A 22,062-nucleotide genomic window follows, 5' to 3' on the forward strand; every position below is an offset into this window, starting at 1 on the left:
AAAACTGTAAGAGTTCTTGATGACAATCATCACACCTCCATCCCTGCCCCAGAGTCTCAATTGATACCACATTATAAATCCAGTTGGGCAAATTTCAGAAAAGGCAGCTCTTCCACTTCAGAACCTAGGCAGATCATGGTAATATATGCCAGATGACCCCATTCATCAACAATGCGATCTTAGATGGTGGAGGTTTTATCCCAGACTGACCTGGTATTCAGTAGAAGTAGCCAGGACCACAACCACTGAAGGTCTGTTGACAGAGCATCAGAACTGAGATCAAGGAAGTGAAATGTGGCTCATTTAAGAAACAATGGTTCCATGGTTCCCAAGGGCAGGCCATTCCATCTCTCCCATCATCTCTCCCCCTAACTAAGGCCACCATTCTATCCCCTTCTATTACCCCAAAACAGCCCCATCCCCTAAATCAAGACCCCAGAGATTTGGGACTATGAACCTCCTAGTGACTTCACCACACACCCCTGGAAGGGGAATGTGAGCAGCCTGCAGCACTTTAGCATCAACACCTGTCAGCACCAATATGGCATCCCACCCTCACTGCTTCACACACATATCTCACATGCATACATTCAAACAACCAACCAAACATACATATAGTCTAATATCTGTAAGAATGTGATTGTGAAATATGTTTTTATTATATATTTTGATCACAGACGGCAGTAATGTATTATTATAATCATCACTTTTATCACAATTGTTCCCTGATGTGAGAAATAGATTACTGAAATACATTTTTATTGAAATATTGTTTAAAGCAATATATTTTTTAAATTTATTTATCATGAGCTCTTCTAGCTAATTCTTAGAATATATTAATGGTACAAACAGACTTAGCATCACATTTTTAATATCATTTTTCTGGATAATAAATTGTTTGCTTATTATACTTCTTTTTTAAAAAATACATATTTTTAAACAAATGCCTTGATAGGTTGTGATATCATATGCAGCAGCTCTATTGTGATTTATTGGAGTAAATGTATATAGTACTCAAACAATGAAGAGAAAGCCACCAATATCACTTTCAATTTTAATGTTTTTTAATTAAATTTTTACAAATGTAGAGCTTTAAAATGCATCTTGTATAGATAGATACTCAAGGATTACTAGGTTCCTTTATGACTTTTGGTGGCTCTTACAATGTATCACTTGTGACTTTGCTTTACTTATCCATCAGCACAATGAGTCTATCAGATACCTCTTATAGTTATACTTATCTTTTCACCAAATACCAATATATATTTTAAAGCTTATTTATTGCTGTTTATTTCTATTTCTTTAATAAATATGGAGTAGGTGAATTGGTAATTGCTGATCTCTTATTTTATGGAGTAACTAAAATTAAAACAACACAGGAAGCGTATATATCAAACTAACTTTGTGCAACAAAAGTTAGTCTTGTGTTTATTTATTTTAAAGAATTTTTAATAGACTCTTTGCAAAAAATGTTAGAAGAATAACAGCATCACAATTAAAACAAAACCGTGACTGATACAACACAGTTTTAAGACTACTATGGCATCCTCAATTATCTTGCGCCAAAGATGTCATGAAATAGCACTGTTTTTAAGAAGTTACAAAAAGTCAGGAGGATAACTCTGGGGAAGAGTATTTTACAAAGTGGGGCATACTACAAGTAGAAAGCCTCCCACTTTGTACCCTAAATACCTCACAAAAGCAAGGATACTCTTAGCAGGCCCTGTTATAACCATCAAACCAGACAGGCAGATTTTATTTTAAGCAGCATTTTGAACTCGGCTGAGAAACCTTCTGGTAACCAATGCAGTTACCAAAGGTGTTATTCTGCACTGGCAGGGTTGATCTCCCAGTACTCCATCTGCTGCATTTTGTCACAGCTATAGCTTTGAGGTTGTCTCCAAAGAGCAAGTGGCATGTTGAGGCTGTCTCAATGAACAGTGTGTAGTCCAGATGAGTGGTGATTATAGTGTGAATAGCTATTGCAAGGGAATCCTGGTAAAGTAGGATTATACTGGCACAACAAACTGCCAAGCTGAAAAGTCTAAAATGCTTCCCTGTGTAGCCAATAGTTTAATTACTGGTTCAATGATTATCTTCTCTATAAATAAACATTTATTCAGCTTGTAGGGATTTGTAGTGATTCAGTCCAAATCTGAATTTAGATTCAGAAATCTAAATTTCCCAATGACATGGAAATTATTCAAAATGACTCAAAAGATTAAAATAAAAATAAAAGTAGAGTAAAAGCAAAGTAGAGTAGAGTTGGCAGTTTTCAAGAAGAGTTTGGACAACCATTTTGTAGGGTTTTTGGGGGGTTGTTAATTTAAAATGTGGTATGCATAGGAATATATTTTAGCCATTTCAGATAAAGTTGAATGTGCTTAGAAATTTCAAGATGCAGAAGTGAGCCAGTGATATTGCTGAGGAGGGAAATAAAAAAAGTAAGAGCATGCCATTGCAAAGCATATGGCTTCCTTTTGGATTGAAACTTCCAATCTTGAGAGCATTTTTCCAACAAACAAATAATTTTTAAATGGTTTTTAAAAATATTTTTGGCTTCACTGTATCCAAAAAGAAAATATGTACCAAGATAGGGTAGATGATGGATTTGGAATAAAAAGTGGCAGAGGCTGCATTTTCAAAGCAAGCAGTCTTCAGAGAATGCTAATTTGACAAGAACTGAGTATGCAATATTCAGATAATGCTAATGAATGATGACCAATTATTTAAAAATAAATTTCATTCTCTTCAGTGGCTTTTTTCACCAGGAAACTATAATATAGATTGTAGCCATAGTAATTAAAAGCATTGAAACCAAAATTGAGAGATAAAATGCAACTTTGTTCTTTGCAAGATTTTTTTTAAAATTAATCATGCATGGAACATTTCAGGGTTGATAAACTTCATCATCACTTTTTCATTCATTCCACTGGCCTGACTAGCTTGTTTGGTCACTAGGCTAGAAACTAGGGGACTGGGAGTTCTAGTCACATGGTAGGCAAAAAACCCCAGCTGGGTGACTTTGGCTTTGTCTTCTCTCTCTTTCAGTCCAACCACTTTCCCAGATTATTGTGGGGAAAATAGGAGGAGAAAGAAGCATTAGGTATTTTTGTTGCCTTGAGTTATTTATAAAAATAATAAAAATGGGATATAAATAAATAAAATATTAAAATCAGAACTATTTAGTCATTTGTATTTATCCTTTCTGGAAAGATACTAGCTTGAAATCAATTTGTAGTAGCAGATACATATTTTAATGACAGTATATATTATGAACAATTATTCAGTGATGGAGAAAGAAATTTGGTACATTCTAGGAAATATATTCTCATAAAGTTTATTGCTAGTATTGAAAACAGATTGAGCTGAATCCTGCTTAATGGAGCTTCATTTACAGAGTGATGAAAAATTGCTCATAAGAAAGGAAAAGGGAAAATTGCCCCTCAAAAAAGGAGGGTTTGAATCTTATTTTTATAAAGACTTCTGGGAAAAAGCAATACAAGACAAGATTGCCAATTACTTATTTATTTAAAACATTTAATAATTTTAATATAGCCACTCAATTTTTATCAAACTCTGAACAGCTCCCAACTATTTAAAAAACCCATCAGTATATCATTAATACTTACATATAGCTTACATATGGATGAAAACAGAATACAGGGGCTTACAATCTAAAATAGAATACTGAATCTTTAATTTATGTAGGAAATATGCCATCAGTCTGTATGGAAGTAGAAGACTGGATGTCATGGAACTTAATTCAGGCTCAAGAATCCCTTTATTGAGTACATTATATCAGTACTTAGAAGGATGAAGCTAACTCTAAATTATTTCGGTGCGTAGGGATAGTTAAAATAATAGGATTTCCTCATCCCCATAGGTCTCTCAGGTCACACGGGCCAATCTGTCCAGTTGTAGGTTCCCACCTGGCTCCGACAGGTGTCCGATGACATGACCTTGGTTCACAAGCTGGCTGGTAGATGTTATGACTAGCCAGCTGAGGTACCACATTCCTAAGTTCCCCCCTCTTCCCCCCTTGAATGGCAACCAAAAAAATGAAGCAGAATTAAGCCTGGTTCCAGTTGAAGTCATTTTGCAGGTTAATACTGGCATTGAAATAAGATTTTTTTTTACATATTCACTTTGTTATTTTTTTATTTACATTTATGCAATTGTGATTCAAAAATTCTAGTAATTTAGAATTTCAAATACGGGGAACAACATACCGCAAGTATGTTCCATGTAATCTTGGGTTATTTGTTTCTGTCTATATTTTTATTAATTACTCAGAGAAAACAAGTAAATATTTGGATTGGGAGGATTTTAGGGGCAAGTAAAAGCTTATTCAGATCCTTCCGGTCAGACATCTGGGAGATACAGATAATCCTTGATTTATGACATTATGACAACACCTGAGCCTGGAATTATGGTCATAAGTCATTGTGGTCATAAGTCGAGGCATCACATAACCACACCTAGTTTTTTAACATTTTTGGCAGTGGCATTAAAGCACAGGTGTCAAATTCACAGTGTCATGTTGCTGTCTCATGATGTTTCACAATGTTTTTCCCTAATGGCCAGATGTGTCTGTGACACATCTGGCCACAGGTGGTCAGTTTGACACTCCTGTATTAAAAGAATCAATTTTCCTTAATGGAGTGTTTTTGCCAGAAACAGAAACTGGCAAAAAAATGCAAATAGCAATTATATGACTGTAGATCACTGTAAACAGTTGTAAAGTTGAGTTGGTTGCCAAGCACCCAAAATACAATCATACGGGCATAGTGTGAGTGTGGCTGCTGCAACTTTGAAAACTGGCTATAAGTAGCTTTTGGGGGGTCTGTTGTAATTCAAATGATTGTTAAGCAACCTGTTTTAAGTCAAAGACTATCTGTACTCATTAAAAAATGTAATGAGAAGAAATAAAAGGGAATTATTTCTGTACACTATTATCTTGTTACTTTACATTTCTGGGAAGAATAGGGTTATCAGGATATGTTATCTTGGTTGCAAAAATCCAGACAACCATTAAATATCAGTTAAGCTATATAGAAAAAATCTAATTCTGATGAGCTCGTTTAGATTTTGGCATCCCTAGGAAAGACCCACATGCAAAATCTTTTTACATATAAAAATAGGAGAATCCAGTGTGCAAAGTGCAAACCCAATGGACACTTAATGCTGGAATATAATCCTGTTGCACTTTACTCTAAAAGTTATGTGTGGTGCAATAAAATCCTCCTCCACGCTCAACCTCAATTAGGGTTATAGCATTCAACTGTTTTTATTATCCCTTTTAATGTCTCTTTTGAATGGTTATCAATATAGACATGGAGAAAAACCACATTTAAACACCATTCTAAAGTATCTGGAAGCTTCAGCTGGTGTCGAATGCAATGGTGCAGGCAGTTATATGAGTCCTAGAGCAGCACATGTTGCACCTTTAAAGCCCTTCACAGCATGGGACTGTGCTGTTTGAGGTCCTTCCTATTGTTGGTTGCATCAGTGCATCCACTAGTTCTGTCAGAGTTGGCACGTTGTGGGTTCCATTGTCTAGGGATCTTCATTTGGTGGATTGCAGGAGAAGTGCCCTCTCTGCTATGGCAACCACCTTATGGAACATTGTTCCCCCAGAAATTAGATTAGCTCCATCCCTTTTCATAAGGCATCCAGAGTTACCCTGTAGTAAGATGGGTAAAAGGGATGTGGTGGCTCATTGGCTAAGACGCTGAGCTTGTTGATCAAAAGGGTCAAATCCCTAGTGCCGTGTAATGGGGTGAGCTCCTGTTACTTGTCCCAGCTTCTGCCAACCTAGCAGTTCGAAAGCACATAAAAAATGCAAGTAGAAAAATAGGAACCACCTTTGGTAACAACATTCTGTGTGCCTTTGGCATTTAGTCATGCCAGCCACATGACCATGGAGACGTCTTCGGACAGTGCTGGCTCTTCGGCTTTGAAACAGTGATGAGCACCGCCCCCTAGAGTTGGGAACGACTAGCACATATGTGCAAGGGAAACCTTTAACTTTAAGATGGGCAATCAATCAATCAATCAATCATTTGTAAAACCCTCAAAGTTTTGGTTAGATTGTCAGGATTGGGACTGCCTGGCAACAGGAAACTTGCCCAGATGGCTCCATTATTGAGGTAGCCATTTTTATTCTCCCTCTCCTGTGGTTTGTATCTTTCACTTTTATCATACTTATAAATGAGGTTTTTTACATTATACACCTTTGATTTTATTCATTATTTTATTTGATAGTTGTTCACCATGCTGAGTTGCCTTCAGTGAGATCGGCAGGTATATACATTTGATTAATCGATAAATTAAATAAATAAGAGATACAATAAAAAGCTAAAAAGGAAAAAAAACAAAAACAAAGACAATCTCTCCAACATCCAGATTCCATCTCTGCCATCTCTAAGAAGGATAAAACAAGATGTTGCCTATGTGAAATCCTGTAGAAATGCTGTTGGTCAGTGTTCATAACTATTTGACAGATTCTTTCTTTGTTCTGTTCTTCCAAATTATCCAATCATGGAAATGATTAATATGTTTTGACTGTCACAGATCATCTTAATTTTTTCCCCAAAATAGGATAGTAGAAGCATTCAGTACAAGAAGACTTTGAGTTATGATAGCATTTGGGACTGGGATTGCCTTCACTAAACAATGTGGTTATAAAGTGTGATGTCTTGTGATTGTGTAATTTAGCGATGACAAAGACAGGCAGTCTCAGTTGCTGTCATAACCCCAAGATGTAGGAGTTGTTAAGCAGAAGAGGCAGGTAAAGTACATGTGATGGGGAGTGCCGTGGGAGGCGAGCCAAGGAAGGAAGGAGAATTAGATATGTTTCCTGCCTTGAGTTATTTATAAAAATAATAAAAGCAGGATAATCTGTTTAGCAAGGCCAGTAGCTTTGGACTGCATTAGTGATTCATTCTGAGTACTGAGTACTGGTATCCTCAGGATATCCACTGACTCCTCAGAATATCCACTGACAGAGGCTTTTAGTTCTGCTCTTTTTCTTAAAATTGTTTCTTTAGTGTCTTGCTTGCTCAAATGGAATGAGCAATTAATGCTAGTAAGACAGAACAGTTCTAACTTCCATTGCTTTCTTGCTGGTTTGTTGGCCAACAGCAGAAAAAATGATGAGGAGGAAAATGATGGTGACTCATGAAAGGAACAGAGTTCTTTGAAGGTGTGTTTTGAAGGACCTTCTGAAATCTGGAGATGATATTGAGGGGGAGATGTGACACACCATACATATTCATTGTATGGATAACATTACAAGTGAAACCATATGATATCTGTGAAAGTTTCAAATGTGATGGAATTAATTAGGAACTGAAATGAAGTAAAGTCCCATTTCTTTTTTATGTAGACATTGGTAAGATATAAATATTAAAGGGATATTAGGATCAAATATGATTAACTCGGACTGATCTGTCTTATGATTTGTCAACTTTTGTTTCCTTTCCTAATTGATCTCCTATGTTTTGATTACCAATTGGTTAATTTATGCTTGCTAATTTTATATGAAACCAAATTCAGGCCAGTAAGCACAAATGTAGTTTGCCAAGAGATTGACAGTAACTCTGTTATTATAATCTCAGGCAGAAAATGTATCCTCAAAGTAAGCTAGCTCTTACTGTAAATTCATATCACTTCTACTTAAATCTGTTGGATACTACTTGTTTGCCAGTTTCTATTCTCTATTGTATGTCATGATCACACTAGTATTGTGTTATGTACGTTTATGTCATCTCATTTTAAAATGACCTGTGGGGTTAAGAATTCTTGTTTGACTCTATGTGTGATTGTAAATCACACAACCATTTATATTGCACTCCTGTACACCATTTGACGTACCAGGCTAAACACAACTCACAAAGCACACATGACAAACCATTAACATAACTGTGTATTCCATGTTCAATATTTATTGCCCATCTGGATTACAAAAATCAAAGTTATTAAGAAACTGGCCATTTTCCCCCCAATAGTACAATTTTAAAATATGCAGTATATGATCACACATGGGTGATGTAATTATTCTTGTAGAAGGTTTAGCTTAAACCAATTTACCAAATTTACAGCCAGAGAGTATTTTAAACCAGGGTTCCATTTTAACCTTAATGTTTAACAGCTCTGCTTCTCCTGTGTTTTTAATCTGTAGGTAGAGCCATTTGATAAATGAAATACTGTATAGCACAAAGATGAATACTATAAAAAAGATCGTTCAAGCAACTCTTTGAACAAAATAAAATAAACAAAAAGTCACAGAAGCAGAGAAACTAAGAAAACAAAACCAAATAGACAACTCTTATCTTTTCTAATGCAAGAACTTTTCTAATAAAAGATGTAAGGATAATAAATAGGATTTCTTGACTTTGAGTTTTCTACTTGGTTTTTCTTTAGCTCCGGAATAGTTTTTCTACCCTCTTAGAAAAGGATTTAAATCCAGAGGGTGAACCCTTTAGATAAACTTGAATCCCAGCAGCTTTCTCTCTTGCTTACTTTAAAATTTTCTTCGTGTAGAAAATTCAATCCTTGACTGATCCAAAAAATTATGACAAATGAATCCAGATACAGCAGAGGCCCATTTAATTATCGAACTCTCCTTTCATTTGAGAAATGGCATGTTTTGTTTTTCTTCCATATTGTGTGGGATTCCCTTTTCCTTTTAATTGAAGAAACACTGCTTCCCTGTGCTTCGGGTCTCCCCTGCCCTGCTTCCTTTTGGATAATAGCAATGGATCACTTGCATGTGGTGTTTGATGCCTTGCATGATGCTAACATGCAAAGGCAAGTTCCAGTCTGCATGCTGCTTAATGAATGTTTTTCCCCTTTCTCTCCCTCCTTGTTATGTGCTTTCAGAAGACAACTATGTGGAAGGTGGGTGATTTCTATCTTATTTTTTAAGATCTGTTCTTTCCTTGCATATCCCTTCTCTTTAGTGTTTTGCCTCCAGGTTAGTGTTTATAATGATACATCTTATCATTAAAACGGTAAGTTGATTTTGTTCTTTCTTTATGAGAGTGTTGAAATCTTAAGATCATGGTTCTGGATATTCCTCTGCTACCCTCACCCACCAACTGAAAATTCACTGCTAAAAATGCAATTGATATCTAGGTTTAATTGGGGAAAGTAGAAGTCAAGTACCACATATTTGTGCTCTATAAATCTATTAAGTGGTTGACTTCATATACAAGTTGCTTTAATGCATTGTAACATGATAACCAAATAAAGTCCAATTTTATATTTAAAAAATTATAATCAACATATTATGTCTCAAACGGTGACAACAATCAAGAAACTATCCTGGATATTCATAAGAATTTATATGGTTCTCTAATTTTTCCCTAATAGAATTGGTCATACTATACTATAAGTTGCTTTTGAAGCTGCAATGATTATTTTTTAAAAAATCTACATTGTGATATGGCATTAACTTTGTCTTCATAATCAGTGCATCTAAAATTAGAAATCACTATACAGTAATTCAAAATATATGGTAAGCCTTTCTTGTAAGTATAGAGTTCAATTTTAACTTTGACATTAAGGAACTGCTTCAAGAAAGAGGAAAGGGGACACTTCCCTTCTACATCTCTAGAAACTTTCATGACTTTTTGCATTTTTTAATGGAATCAAGCAGTGGAAAAATAATAATAAGAACAACAACAAAACTGTATTCACTGCATTCTCTGTGGTTGCATGATAACATTTTGGATTATTGTTTATATTACTGTGGTTAGGAGTATTTATGCTACTATTGTAGAGAGATGGTGTGATTTAATTTTATTATCTAGAGGCAGGACATGATCCGTATTCAAGATAATGGATCATATTCTCACATTATTCACACCAGTTTCTAGTTTTGCAAGAAGGGCCATTCATTTGTGTATTTATCAGTTTATTCATGTAATTTCATTTTTTTTATTTATTAGATGTATATTCTGTTATTTTTCCATAAGATGGCATATGTAGCACTCTCATCTGTTTTTAAACAACATCCCTATGAACAGGTTATGCTGAGAGACTGACATTTTTAAAATCAGTCAAGACTAAGGATAGTCATGAATCTGAGTCTATCCAATCTCAGTTTAACATTTGAAATATTGTGTTTACAATGACTTTCAGTTGGCATTGAATTTAATTTATTGCAATGTCACAAAAAGTAATAAATATAAAGATTGCTTATTAATAAGCAGCATCTCTGTAACTATTGCCTGTTATACCACTATTCTCTCACACATAATAAGGACTCCTGAGAATCTGATTGTGGTCCAAATTCCTTTAGACTGTGTACAATTTATTTTATTGAAATGGCAGAAAGAGACAGACTTGCTTTAATAATATTTTTAAGAACATCTTCCAAAGCAAATAACAAACAAATAGCACATAATCTTGCTAAGTTATAAGTTGGTAAGTATATTTTTTAGCTAGTAAAACTTCTATAAGTATGTGTAGATTCTGTAACTTTATGGAAAAGTTACAGCAGATTGGTGTTTTGTTTATATGATGTTTACAGGGAATCTGACGAGCCACCTACCAAGGAGAAAACAGTATCCACCATCTGTTGTGGTCTAATTGTATTTTTGCCAATTGTGTAGCCCAGGCAGGAAGCAAAGGAGAGAAGGAGCCCTTCTCTTGTGGACTACCAAACATGCCATATGGTTCATAAGTTACAGAAACAGAACCACTCCACTTCAGGAGAATGGCTTTAATTGTTATCGTAATATGTTCTAAAGAAAGATATGGCAGTTTAAACAAAACCATGCCAACTATTTAATAAAAGGAAATGCCTTTGAAAATCCAGTGAGGCAAACATGGAAGCTCATGGAGAATCAGCTGGCTTTTCTTTGCAATCTGTGGGGTCACTTCAGTAAAGAAGATTAAGGATTTTCTCCATTTTTTTAACCTAATTATTCATAAGGAGGAAAAAGTAAGATACATGCTACTATTCATATGTGTTGCAGAATAGTGTAAGATACATGCTACTATTCATATGCGTTGCAGAATAGTGTCTGAAGAACATTTGTAGTTAAGATGAATTTGCAGAGCCAGATATTGATGTCTACATATTCTCACTTATTGTATCATTTACATCTATGCATTCTTATATATTTCTTCATATATAAGCTTGCTTACTATATGATCTCCTTCCATTTCCTTCTGCTACCTTGATCAACACGTCTATCATCTAATGAGAGAAAAGTAATCAACAAAGGAAAGATTAGCAGAATTTAAAATCTCCAAGCCACATCATCCTTGTGGTACAATAATTACAGATAGTTCCTGATTTACAATCCCATTTTGGACCAGAATTTCCATTGCTAAGGAAGGCAGTTAATTTAGTGGCAATTGATTTTATGATCTTTTTTTTTGGCCATGATTGTTAAGTGAATCACTGAATTGTTATGGGAATTATGTGGTCATTAAGCAAATCCAGCTTCCTCCCATTGTTTTGATTTGCTTCCTTTGACTTTGCTTGTCACAAGCCAGCTGGGAAAGTAGCAAATGGAATCACATGACCCTGGGATGCTGCAACTGTAGTAAAAACTTGCTGTTTGTCAAGTTTCTGATTTTTAATCATGGGAGTTCTGCAATAGTTTTAACTGCAAGGACTGGTAAGTCACTTTTTTTCATTGCCATTGTAACTTCAAACAGTTGTAGGCAATGACTACCTCACTTCCTGTTTAAACTGGGAATAGAGAAAACACAATTAGCAAACAAATCAATCTCTTTAAGTACAGGTAATCCTCGATTTACAGCCACCGTTGAGCCCAAAATTTCTATTGCTATGCAAAAGAAGTTGTTAAGTGAATTTTGTCCCATTTTATAACCTTTCTTGCCAGAATTCTTAAGTGAATCACTGCAATTGTTAAATGAATCTGGCTTTCCCAGATGTCCTATGGGTTTGGAGAGGAATCCTGTCTTTGGATCCCACATCCTAGACTCTATAGAAATATTTGTGATTCCATCTCTGGTCTAACAGTCCTGGGAACTGGGAAGAAATTGAGGGAAGCACTGATGCTGAATGAGTCAAAGCCTTCATGGTAATTCAGCATGTCCAAGAGTTGGTTTAGAACTATGCAAACCCCAACCAATAAGGAAGAAAATAAACAAATAAATGATTCAAAATGGCAAACGATGGTAAATTACACTTCCTGACTTTTTCCTGCCAGCCTGTTACCAGCAGAGCACTTAAAATATTAGAGGCTTTGACATTCAGGTTATCTGCGAGGTCAGGTAGAAACACTCTCTTAATCAACCATCTGCATTGGTTGATTACAGAATTTACATCCTAATTAAGTAATTGTTTTCAAAACTGATTAAAAATCCATCTAGAGAAGAAAAATTAGGTTATAATACTCGTACACATGAACTGATATGAATGAGATCAATCAAAATTCTTTATACGTAGCGGTGTGTATAATTGCAGATATTCACACGCAGCAAAAGTAACATCCAAGCAAAGTGTTCATGGCCTAATAGAGCAGTGCATAAACATTAAAAGCTGATGCATGTCAAAACTGATCAAGGTTAATATACCAAAGTGATTCCTCTATGTGAGGCAATGAAGCCCATTTTAGCCTTTCCCTTAATGATCATTCTTTTGTTTTAATCATACCTATACTTTCCTCTCTCTGATTACATTTATAACAACTATTTTTTTTTTCCAATATACTCATTAGAAATACCTTTCTCTCATCCTCATTTTTGGTAACATTCTCTTACATGCACTTTTTAAAATTTGTCTTACTTCTTCATTCATCAGGCATCTTTTTCTTACTTCTCATTAGAATATCTCCATATACTGCTGTGGTACTTGGTGTGAAGCAGAATCCCCAGCCTACAGAAGATCACTATTTTAAACAAACCTCTGCTGCCCAAGGCCAATACTTAATTAATTTGGAAAATTAGAAATTTGGAAAATGAGAGGAAGAAACTTAGAGCTTAAAACCTGGAAAAATTTAATTTCTTTGCTTTACAGTTGGCAGTCAATTGTTATTTCAGGCTTCATTCTTGTCAGCAATACAGTTTCTACTCTAGGTAAATTATATCTGGGAGTCTTCCATCTAGTCTAGTTGAGAGGTGAATTAAGGGTTAAGTGCAGTGGTGGGATTCAAATAATTTAACCGGTTCTCTGCCCTAATGATTTCTTCCAATATTCAGGTCACCAAACTGCTCAGAAAGTTAACAACCGGTTCTCCCGAAGTGGTGCGAACTGGCTGAATCCCATCACTGGTTAAGTGTATGGAGATCTGAGCCAGGTGTGAAGTCTGACACTTTATAACACAATTCTCTTTATTCATTTGCAAGCAGAGTTTGTATCACCTTTTCTTTCATTCTCTTTCCATTCATTTTGTTTAAATTAGAAGAGAGATTCATATTTTTCATAAAGGGTTTGTACCATTTCTTCCTGTAAAAGTTCTACTTTCACTTCAGTTTTTTCCACTTTTCTCTCTTTCTTTCTTCCATGATCATTTTTCTTAGTATCAGTTTTTATACTGACAAATAATAATCCGTTCCACAATCAGATCTTCTCAACCCTTTTGTGTCCTTCACTAATTCTCACAGTCTTCTATCATAGACAAGCAAATTAATCATGCTTTTACAGTGTAAGTATGAATAAAAAACATTTAAAACTGGTATTAGAAAAAAATTCTATTTGTTTATCAAATACAAATATTGAGCCCTGGTAGTGCAGCAGACTAAAGCACTGTTATTAACATTAGCTGCCTGCAATTACTGCAAGTTCAAATCTCACCAGGCTCAAGGTTGACTCAGCCTTCCATCCTTTCTAAGGTAGGTAAAATGAGGACCCAGATTGTGGGGGCAATAAGCTGACTTTGTATAAAAATATACTAAAATATGAAGGCTATTGCTTAACGCATTGTAAGCCGCCTTGAGTCTCCGTAGAAGGGCAGCATATAAATCAAATAAAAAAACAAAACAAAACAAAACATGTAGTCCCTGATTTACAACAGTTCATTTAGTGACTGTTCGAAATGATAACAGCTCTGAAAAAAGTGACTTATGATTGTTTTTCACACTTACAACCATTGCAACATCTGCATGGCCACATAATCAAAATTCAGATGCTTGGCAACTGCTATATATTTATAATGGTTAGTGTCCCAGGGTCATGTGTTCCCCTTTTGCAACCTTCTGATAAACTGAATCAATGGAAAAACCAGATTCACTTAACAACCGTGTTACTAACTTAACAAGTGCAATGATTCACTTAACAAATGTGGCAAGAAAGGTTATAAAACGGGACAAATTCACTTAAGAAATGTTTCACTTAGCAACAGAAAAATGTGGGCTTGTGGTCGTAAATTGAGGACTACTTGTAATCAACATTCTCATTTGTTACTGGGTCTCTAAATGGCACTCTAATTTCACTCTTCTTGTTTCTAGCCCATTGCTTCATATAAGGTATCCTCATTGCATTCATTCAAAATGTTTCAAAATTTTTCAACAAATTACTGCAAGTTCTTTCATCCTTCACTGAGTCATAACATGCAACATCCATGCATCCATGCATATATACAAAAAACCTTACCTTCTGCCATATATTTGATTACTTACATTCATAATTAAGTCTATATTTTATTTCCTTTTATGCATCCATCAAAAATACTCTATGTGGTCAAATTACTTTGAATTATATCTCCCTCATTTTTCTTAGTTTTAGAGGCAATTTTTTCTTTTGTTTTTTCTTTCTGTTTTTTTAGTTAATTTATTTTTTTTTATCATGCACTTTTTTATAACAAGTTACACCTTGCATGATCATCAACATAGACTCCTGAATATTTTACTCTACTGGTCACTGATTACGGCTTTGATCAACCAAGACTTTCACATTTTACTGAATAAAATAAAGACAATGTAGCAAGTTAGCAGATTAGTTGTCCTCATGTTATATGCAACAATCCCTACTAAGAGTTTCATTGAGCACAGTAATTCATATATCAATGCTTCGTATATACTTAGCTATTTTATTTTAGATCACTACATTTAAAAAAAAGAGTTAAATGTTGCACATTTTTAAAAAATTCAGTTTAACATTATTATGGTCACAGACCAATGTGCAGATTTATATAGTTAACAGATAACACAGGCAATATAAAATTCAGATACAAAAAACTAATATCATTTTTAAAAACCATATGAATTGTTATGCTATCTAGCTGAATGAGAATAATATTGTGAGAGTAAAATTATAAAAATTCATAATTCCATTTATGACAGGAAACCTAGTATATTCATTCATTTATTATTATATTTATTTATTTTGTATAACCCTCCATCTCAATCCAGTAATTCTGGGTGGTGAATAATCATAAAACCAATTAAATAATCCATCAGTATCAGAGCCCTTCACATACTTGAAGGACACCACCAGGTCTTCAGGGTCTTGCAAAAGACCAGCCATCCTAATCTCAGGAGGGAGTGTGTTTAAGAGGGCAGGCACTATACAGAAAAGCATAACTTTTGGTCCCTGTCAGCTGATATTCCTTAGTCAGTGCATTCCCAAGGTGCATCCCCATCTTGCTAGACAGGATTGGATGAATAAAAACAAATGGAAGAAGTCTTTCAGGTAACTCAGTCCTATGCCATAAAGGACTTGGGTACCAGTATCTAGAATTCCATCTGAAAACACACTAGTAACCAATGCAACCCCTGAAGGAAAGATGATAAATGTGCTGAATAGATGACACCATTTGCAACCTATGCAACTGCCTTCTGTACCAGCTGAAACTTTCAAATGCTCATCAAGGGCAGTACCATATAGAGTGCATTGCAGTAATCCAAATGGGAGGTCATGACCCCACTAATCCAGGAATCAAAGCAACTGGCGCCAAGCCCAAAGGCACTCTTAGCGACAGCAACCATCTGCTGTTCCAGCAGGAGTCATGAACCCAAGAAGATGCTCAGATTGTGCATCAGGTCCATTTGAAACAGTGCCACCCCATCCAGGACCAGAGATGGAAAAACTTTGGTACCAGAAAGCCCAAGAACCTACAGCCACTCCAACTTGCTTGGTTTGAGCCAAAACCTGTTGTGCCCATCCAGTCTCCTACAGCCCCCAGGCACTGAGACAGGAGTCCATGGCATCACTCAGGCAGGCCAGGGGGGAGATATAAACTGGGTATTATCAGCATATTAATGACCAAACCATCAGTTCACCTCACCCAATGGCCACATGTAGATGTGAGATAAGAGGGAAGAGACAATAAAACCCTCTGGCACCCCACAAAGCAGGGGTCATGTGCTGTACCTCTTCATTCTTATCATCATCAACTGGAACAAACCCCAGAGGGAGGAGAGTCAGCACAACACTGTGCCATCCATTCCCATTTCCTGAAGCCAGTCCAGAAGGACACTATGATTGAAGGTCACTGAGAGGTCAAGAAGAGCAAAGATGGATGCACTATCTCTATCAAGCTCCTCCAGAGATCATTCAGGAGCACAATCAACACTGTCTCAGTCCTAATTCCCAGCCTGAAAGTGGTCCAGATGATCCATGTCACCAAGCCCTTTGAATTTGCTGTGAAACCACTTTCTATACAACATTCCTTGGAAAGGAATAACTGTATATTTTTTATACTATACAATTTTGATAATTGTATATATTACAATTTCTAACGCTAGAAAGAACTTTAAATCTGCATAGGAAAGAAAATGGAGGAGGGGTACATTTATGCAATAAATCCCATTGAGTTCTCTAAAATATAATCCAGGGAAGATACATTCTGTAGATACGTTTTGGATTTAACTTTATGACTGCTTTTATAATTTATTTGAGAATAACATCTGCTGCTTATAGTGGGATTTACTCGGAATAGATTCCTTTACAATAAAAACAGTTACTGTAATTATTGAGGTGATTATGGAGGTGCAGGACTGATATTTGTAACAGAACCCAGCTTGTGGTGCAAATTTACTATATTGTTTAAATTTTTATTTCTTTCATTGACTGACAATATGAAATTTACAATATGAACTCTGCTTATGAAAGCATTCTTAATTTAGGAGCTCATATTACCTTTTTATTGCATATATGCTTAATTTTCTATGTGAAGTAGAAGCCTTAGTAAAGTTTAGGAATCTTATCTTCCAGTGAAAACCAGCATATTCTTTTTCAAACCTTATTTGTGTGAAGAAATGCGTAACAATGAAATGTATGAGACTGTATTTTATGACTTTTCTGTCCTCTTCCCAAAGGAAGATAAGCTTATGGTTTTATTTTTAAATGACTTATATTGAGGTGTTTCTTTTGTCTAAAGTTAATGTCTATTAATGTTTGTAAAATTGAACATGATGCATATTAAGAGGATGGAAAATACAGTCCCCAATTCCCCATTTGTTTCTTTAAGAAAATATAGCTTTAAAATGTTTTAGATAATTTGGTTGATAAGGAATTGTATAACCTACAGTTCTTTATAATTTTGAAAAACAATAGTTAAGAAACAGACCTTAATTTTGATGAACCAAAAGTGCAATTCATTTTCAGCTGGTCAAAGCAACTGATAACAAGGACTTCCCCTTCCACTGTTTTTCCATTCACTGGATGATGATGATGATGATATTCAGAAATGTATTTATTTTAGGTTGAATGTTTCACACAAACAAGGAGATGTCCCTTGCATTTTCATTTCAATGTGATAAAGTAATTATTTTATTTAATTATTTGAAATGCTCATTTTCAATGAGAGGAAAAAGATCAGACCCAGCCCATTCTTCAGGTTGACACTACTCCAGGTTTGGAAAAGAAAAAAATAAATAAAAAGAAACTATTTTATAACTGCAGGATGAAGCATCCATCTAGCAAAAAAAAAGTGATCCAAGTATTTATGAGATTTATGAACAAATATTTTAGGAATTGGTTGAAGTTGAAATCATTTTCTTACTATTTTTGTCATTAAAACTCATTTTAATACTTAAAGAAAAGGTAATTCAGAATTATTGTGTTCAAATAGTAGTGCAATTGTCCCATTCCCACCTCCAAAAGAATTCCAACTGGTGGTTGAAACATGCTCCTTTAACTTTGCAGTATTATGCAAATACCTCACAGGAGACAGACACCTGTTATCAAAGAAATTTAAAAAGTCGCTGTGACACTACCACCTTCCCTTGAACCCTTGTTCATTGCTGACTGTGCTCTTGTTTCCCTTTAAGGTCTGGCGCACTTGATGATGGGCGACCAAGGTATGGGTTCTGCTCCTTTTCCACTCTGCTTCGGTCATTTTATTTTATTTTATAAAAATTCTTTGTTTCTTTTTTGTGTAGCTGCTTCAAAGTCCATCATAACAAATGATGGCCAAATGCTTGTGAGCTGTCTCAGGCTGTAAATAATCACACAGTCCTAGTTACATCTTTCGTTTCTTTCCCCCTTCTTTTGCACTGTGTGTCTATAAATAGATATATCTTATGTTGCTGTTATTTTTTTTTTTACTATTTGCTCCTGAACCCTTCTGTTCTATTTTTTATTGTTTCCCTCATCCCACTAACAATAAAATAATTGTTTAAAAGGGTGCAATTTCTAAAAATCATATTGAGAAATTGTTATTTTAAATATATTGCTGATCCTGAAATGCACTCTTCAGATAGATATGAAAGAAGACACTTGACTTATAACCCCCCCACGCCCCCCCAAAAAAGAAATCTGCTTTGCATTAATGCATGGTTGTTTGGAAAATGCAGAAACCATTTGTTTTTGGCTTCTGGAATGTTAAGAAGACTTTTTTGTAGCATAATGGAATTAGTGATGTGACCTCATCACCTTGTGAAAATTCTTGCCCACCTAACTCAGTGTTCATGTTACTTTTGTGTCATGCCTTTGAAAAATGAAGCATGGGTTACTTCTGTATTTTCGTGCATGTACATGAAAGTTGGAAAGCAGTAATTCTTAAAATGTGACACCAACTGCATCTCCATTTGTCTTCAATCATTTGCCTCCAGCTTTGTCTCTTTTCATGTTTTGGACTGTGATGGCATTTACATTTACATACACAACTCTTACTGTTGTTTCTCTTTTGTTTTCTCTTCCGTCTGGCAATACTTTCTTCATGGAACCATTTCATCAAATCCATAGGTAAAAGTAAAGGTATTACATGACTTTCTTCTTTTCTTCCTTCTACTTCCCTTCCCATTCTTTTAAAAACCATCTATATACTGTAAAGTATGTCTGAATGATGCAAGTACTGTATATGTATTTAGTGTTGGTACATTGTGTTGGTGGGAGGTAGGTATGCTTTTTTATTTTACAAGAAAAGCTTAGTTGGTAAGGATCAGGGGAAAAAAACACACTCATTTTTTTAAAAGAATGTTTGTTGTGTCTTGAGTACGAATAACAGGGCTGTGACACTATGATCTAATGTTATCTTGATAGTGTAAAAAGCATATAGGTGACATAATCTATTAGCCAAGTTTTCCAGTACAAAAATTATGCATGGATCAAAGATAGGACAGTGATCGGCAGAAATGTAAGTGAGAATTAATTGATAATAGCTAAAAACTTTATTGAGTGTACAATATAAGGTATTAGAAAGGTGATGCCAAACACCAATATTTTTTGAAGAAAATATAAGGAGGAAAGGATGGGGATAGGTTGATAGAGGCTTTTCCAGGATTAAGACAGAAGCTTGGAAGAACAATCGAAGGCAGGCCCTGGAGAAGCTGAATTCAACTAACCATCTGAGGTATGAATTCTGTTTTCATTGCCCTCCAAATGCAAAGCATATCTGTCAGAAGCAGTCTGACAGCATGAAGCCACCAGAGACCTGAGTTGAGAAACTTGGCCCAGGGTCCACTGCAATGACATGTAAGTCTGAGTACCATAAGAGTAGAGCTTTTGTCTATTATAGAAGGTTGGCTACAGTTTTGTCTGTAAGAGTTTTGTGCATAGGTTTTTAACTTTATGTGCATAGCTCAAAGCATGACTATAACAAGAGAGGCAGGAGATCCAGAAGATTAAAAGAAAGTAGGCTGTGTAAGATTTTTTGGGGAAGAGACCTTATTTGTCCTTTTAAATTTGTTATTTAAATCTCTATGTGAGAACAAATCAAAACAGGTAACTCTTGCCGCATCCTTTGGTAAATTTGAAACTTAATTAGTGTATCAGTATATAGTAATTAAAAATGAAGTGCAAACCATCCAAATAATTTTAGTGTCACTGACTTTAAGTGGAAAGTGAAATACCCAATTTTCTTTTGTTGATATAAGTGGATCTCAAAAGGAATTCCATTTGAAAGAATGTCAAAATATTTAAGTATATATATATAGTATGTGTGTATGCTTGTGTGTTTCTGGAAATAAATTGTTTTGGCAATGTAATTGTATTGTTTGGTTAATATATGAACCACAATATTTTCAGCCACTCTCCATTTCACATTCCACTTTACTGAATGTATTATTAAACCACCCAAACTGCTACAATAAATGGTGCTGCTTGCCTACAATTTGCCCCTGAAGCCAGTTGCTTTAGTGTACCTGGCAGATAATATCAGGAATGACATCACTGAAGTGTAATAATACAATAAAAATATAATAAAGAAAAAAATGAGATATTTTTGTCCATTCTTAACATCTAAATCCTCCCTTTGCCTAATAGGCTCAGGTATACATGCACCGACAGAAAATGTTGTATTCTTGAGAGTAGGTTTGCTGATGTTGCTCCTTCACCTTAATCTGTATTATAGAACTTTACCTTCCTGCCGTTTGTAAGTTAAAATATTAAAATCTTGCAATATAGTGTATGTGGTACTATGCCTAAAAATGCCCTAAAAGCTACAATTCAGTGAGTTGTTCAAATAAGAAGCAAGAGGAGGAAAACAATTACATCATTTTTTTTTATTCCCTTAGAAATAGCTTTCCTATCAGGATATATTGTTTCATTTTGAATGCCTACTGATTGTGGGTTTTGAAACAAACAAACAACGTGGCACCAGAATTATACATTATTATTGATGTAAATGGGAAGGATTCCAAAAAAATATCATTACAAATTATTCTTTATGAGATGTGAATAAAGGAGAAGTTCCTCTAACACCATCATACTATCACATTTAGAGTGGCCTTGATTTATTCAGATCCAAAAAGAAATGACCATTTGAAAAAAAAAACCACACACCCTACATTATTTATCTGTTCAAAGTGTTTCATATAATCAGGAGTGATGGGAAAGTCCCTGTGATTATGGAATGCATATATAGTTCAGCAAGGAGGTCAGTGAAATAGTGACAGCAACAATGTCATGGCCCAGTGGGAAGAAAACACATTCTCTTCTAATAAAACATACCTCCTAAGGATAAATGATTTGTGGACATATGGTGAACATATGGTCATTGATATATGAACAATGAAATATATATACCTAACGTTGTTGGAATTGTTTTCCTATTTTATATATATTGACCATATCATATAAAAGCTTTATATTAGCAGTCATTATGGCAAAAATCAGCAATCTACAACATTTAAACACACAATAGCATCATCAGAAGTAATATATTTTTATCATTTGTCTAAAACCTGCAATTTATTTCCTTCTTGCCAATATTTATTATATTTGTCCCCCTTTGACATGGAACTTGAGTTGATATGCATGATTTAAAAAAAAAAAAACAAATCCTGACACCATTATGGAATAAAGATTATGAATCCTCATGCAATAAGTTTGATAGCAAATAGGGATATAATTAACAATCCCATTTTCACACAACAATCCTTTATAGTCTAAGCCAGTGGTTCTTAACCCAGGTCCATATACCCTTTGTAGGTACATAGGTAGATTTTAGGGAGGGTCAGTTAATTTGGATGCGGGGGGGAACAATAATCTTATTTTCACAATCCTTTAATTTAAATTTACCTTTTCATTCATAAATTTATGTAGATAACAATGTAATTTATGATGTCTAGCCCCTGAAATGTTTGTTAACTAGTAAATTTCATTATTATTATACTTAAAAATTGTATTAATATTGAGTTAATGGATGAATAAAGTTACATATTTGTTATTTTTCAATATTTTGATGTCTG

The 22,062-nt window shown here is 34.9% G+C and overlaps 1 protein-coding gene across 19 annotated transcripts in view; it reads left to right on the plus strand.

Annotated features, from left to right (window-relative positions):
* NRXN1 (neurexin 1) overlaps window positions 1–22,062 on the plus strand; it is a 952,284-nt gene that overhangs the window by 102,949 nt on the left and 827,273 nt on the right. For 8 of the 19 annotated variants that reach the window (XM_070932252.1, XM_070932253.1, XM_070932258.1 and 5 more), the window contains exons 2-4: window positions 8,887–8,904; window positions 18,202–18,231; window positions 19,118–19,129. The exons of 5 other annotated variants lie outside the window; for them this stretch is intronic. In XM_070932252.1, coding sequence (XP_070788353.1) covers window positions 8,887–8,904; window positions 18,202–18,231; window positions 19,118–19,129 — 60 coding nt within the window. Of the gene's footprint in view, window positions 1–8,886; window positions 8,905–18,199; window positions 18,232–19,117; window positions 19,130–22,062 lie in introns of all 19 variants that reach the window. 6 more of the 19 variants (XM_070932250.1, XM_070932254.1, XM_070932251.1 and 3 more) reach the window with 4 other exon arrangements.

Source organism: Pituophis catenifer, unplaced genomic scaffold (assembly GCF_029215685.1).
Source record: "Pituophis catenifer annectens isolate HBS135680 unplaced genomic scaffold, rPitCat1.0.hap2 SCAF_1, whole genome shotgun sequence".
NCBI lineage: Eukaryota > Metazoa > Chordata > Lepidosauria > Squamata > Colubridae > Pituophis > Pituophis catenifer.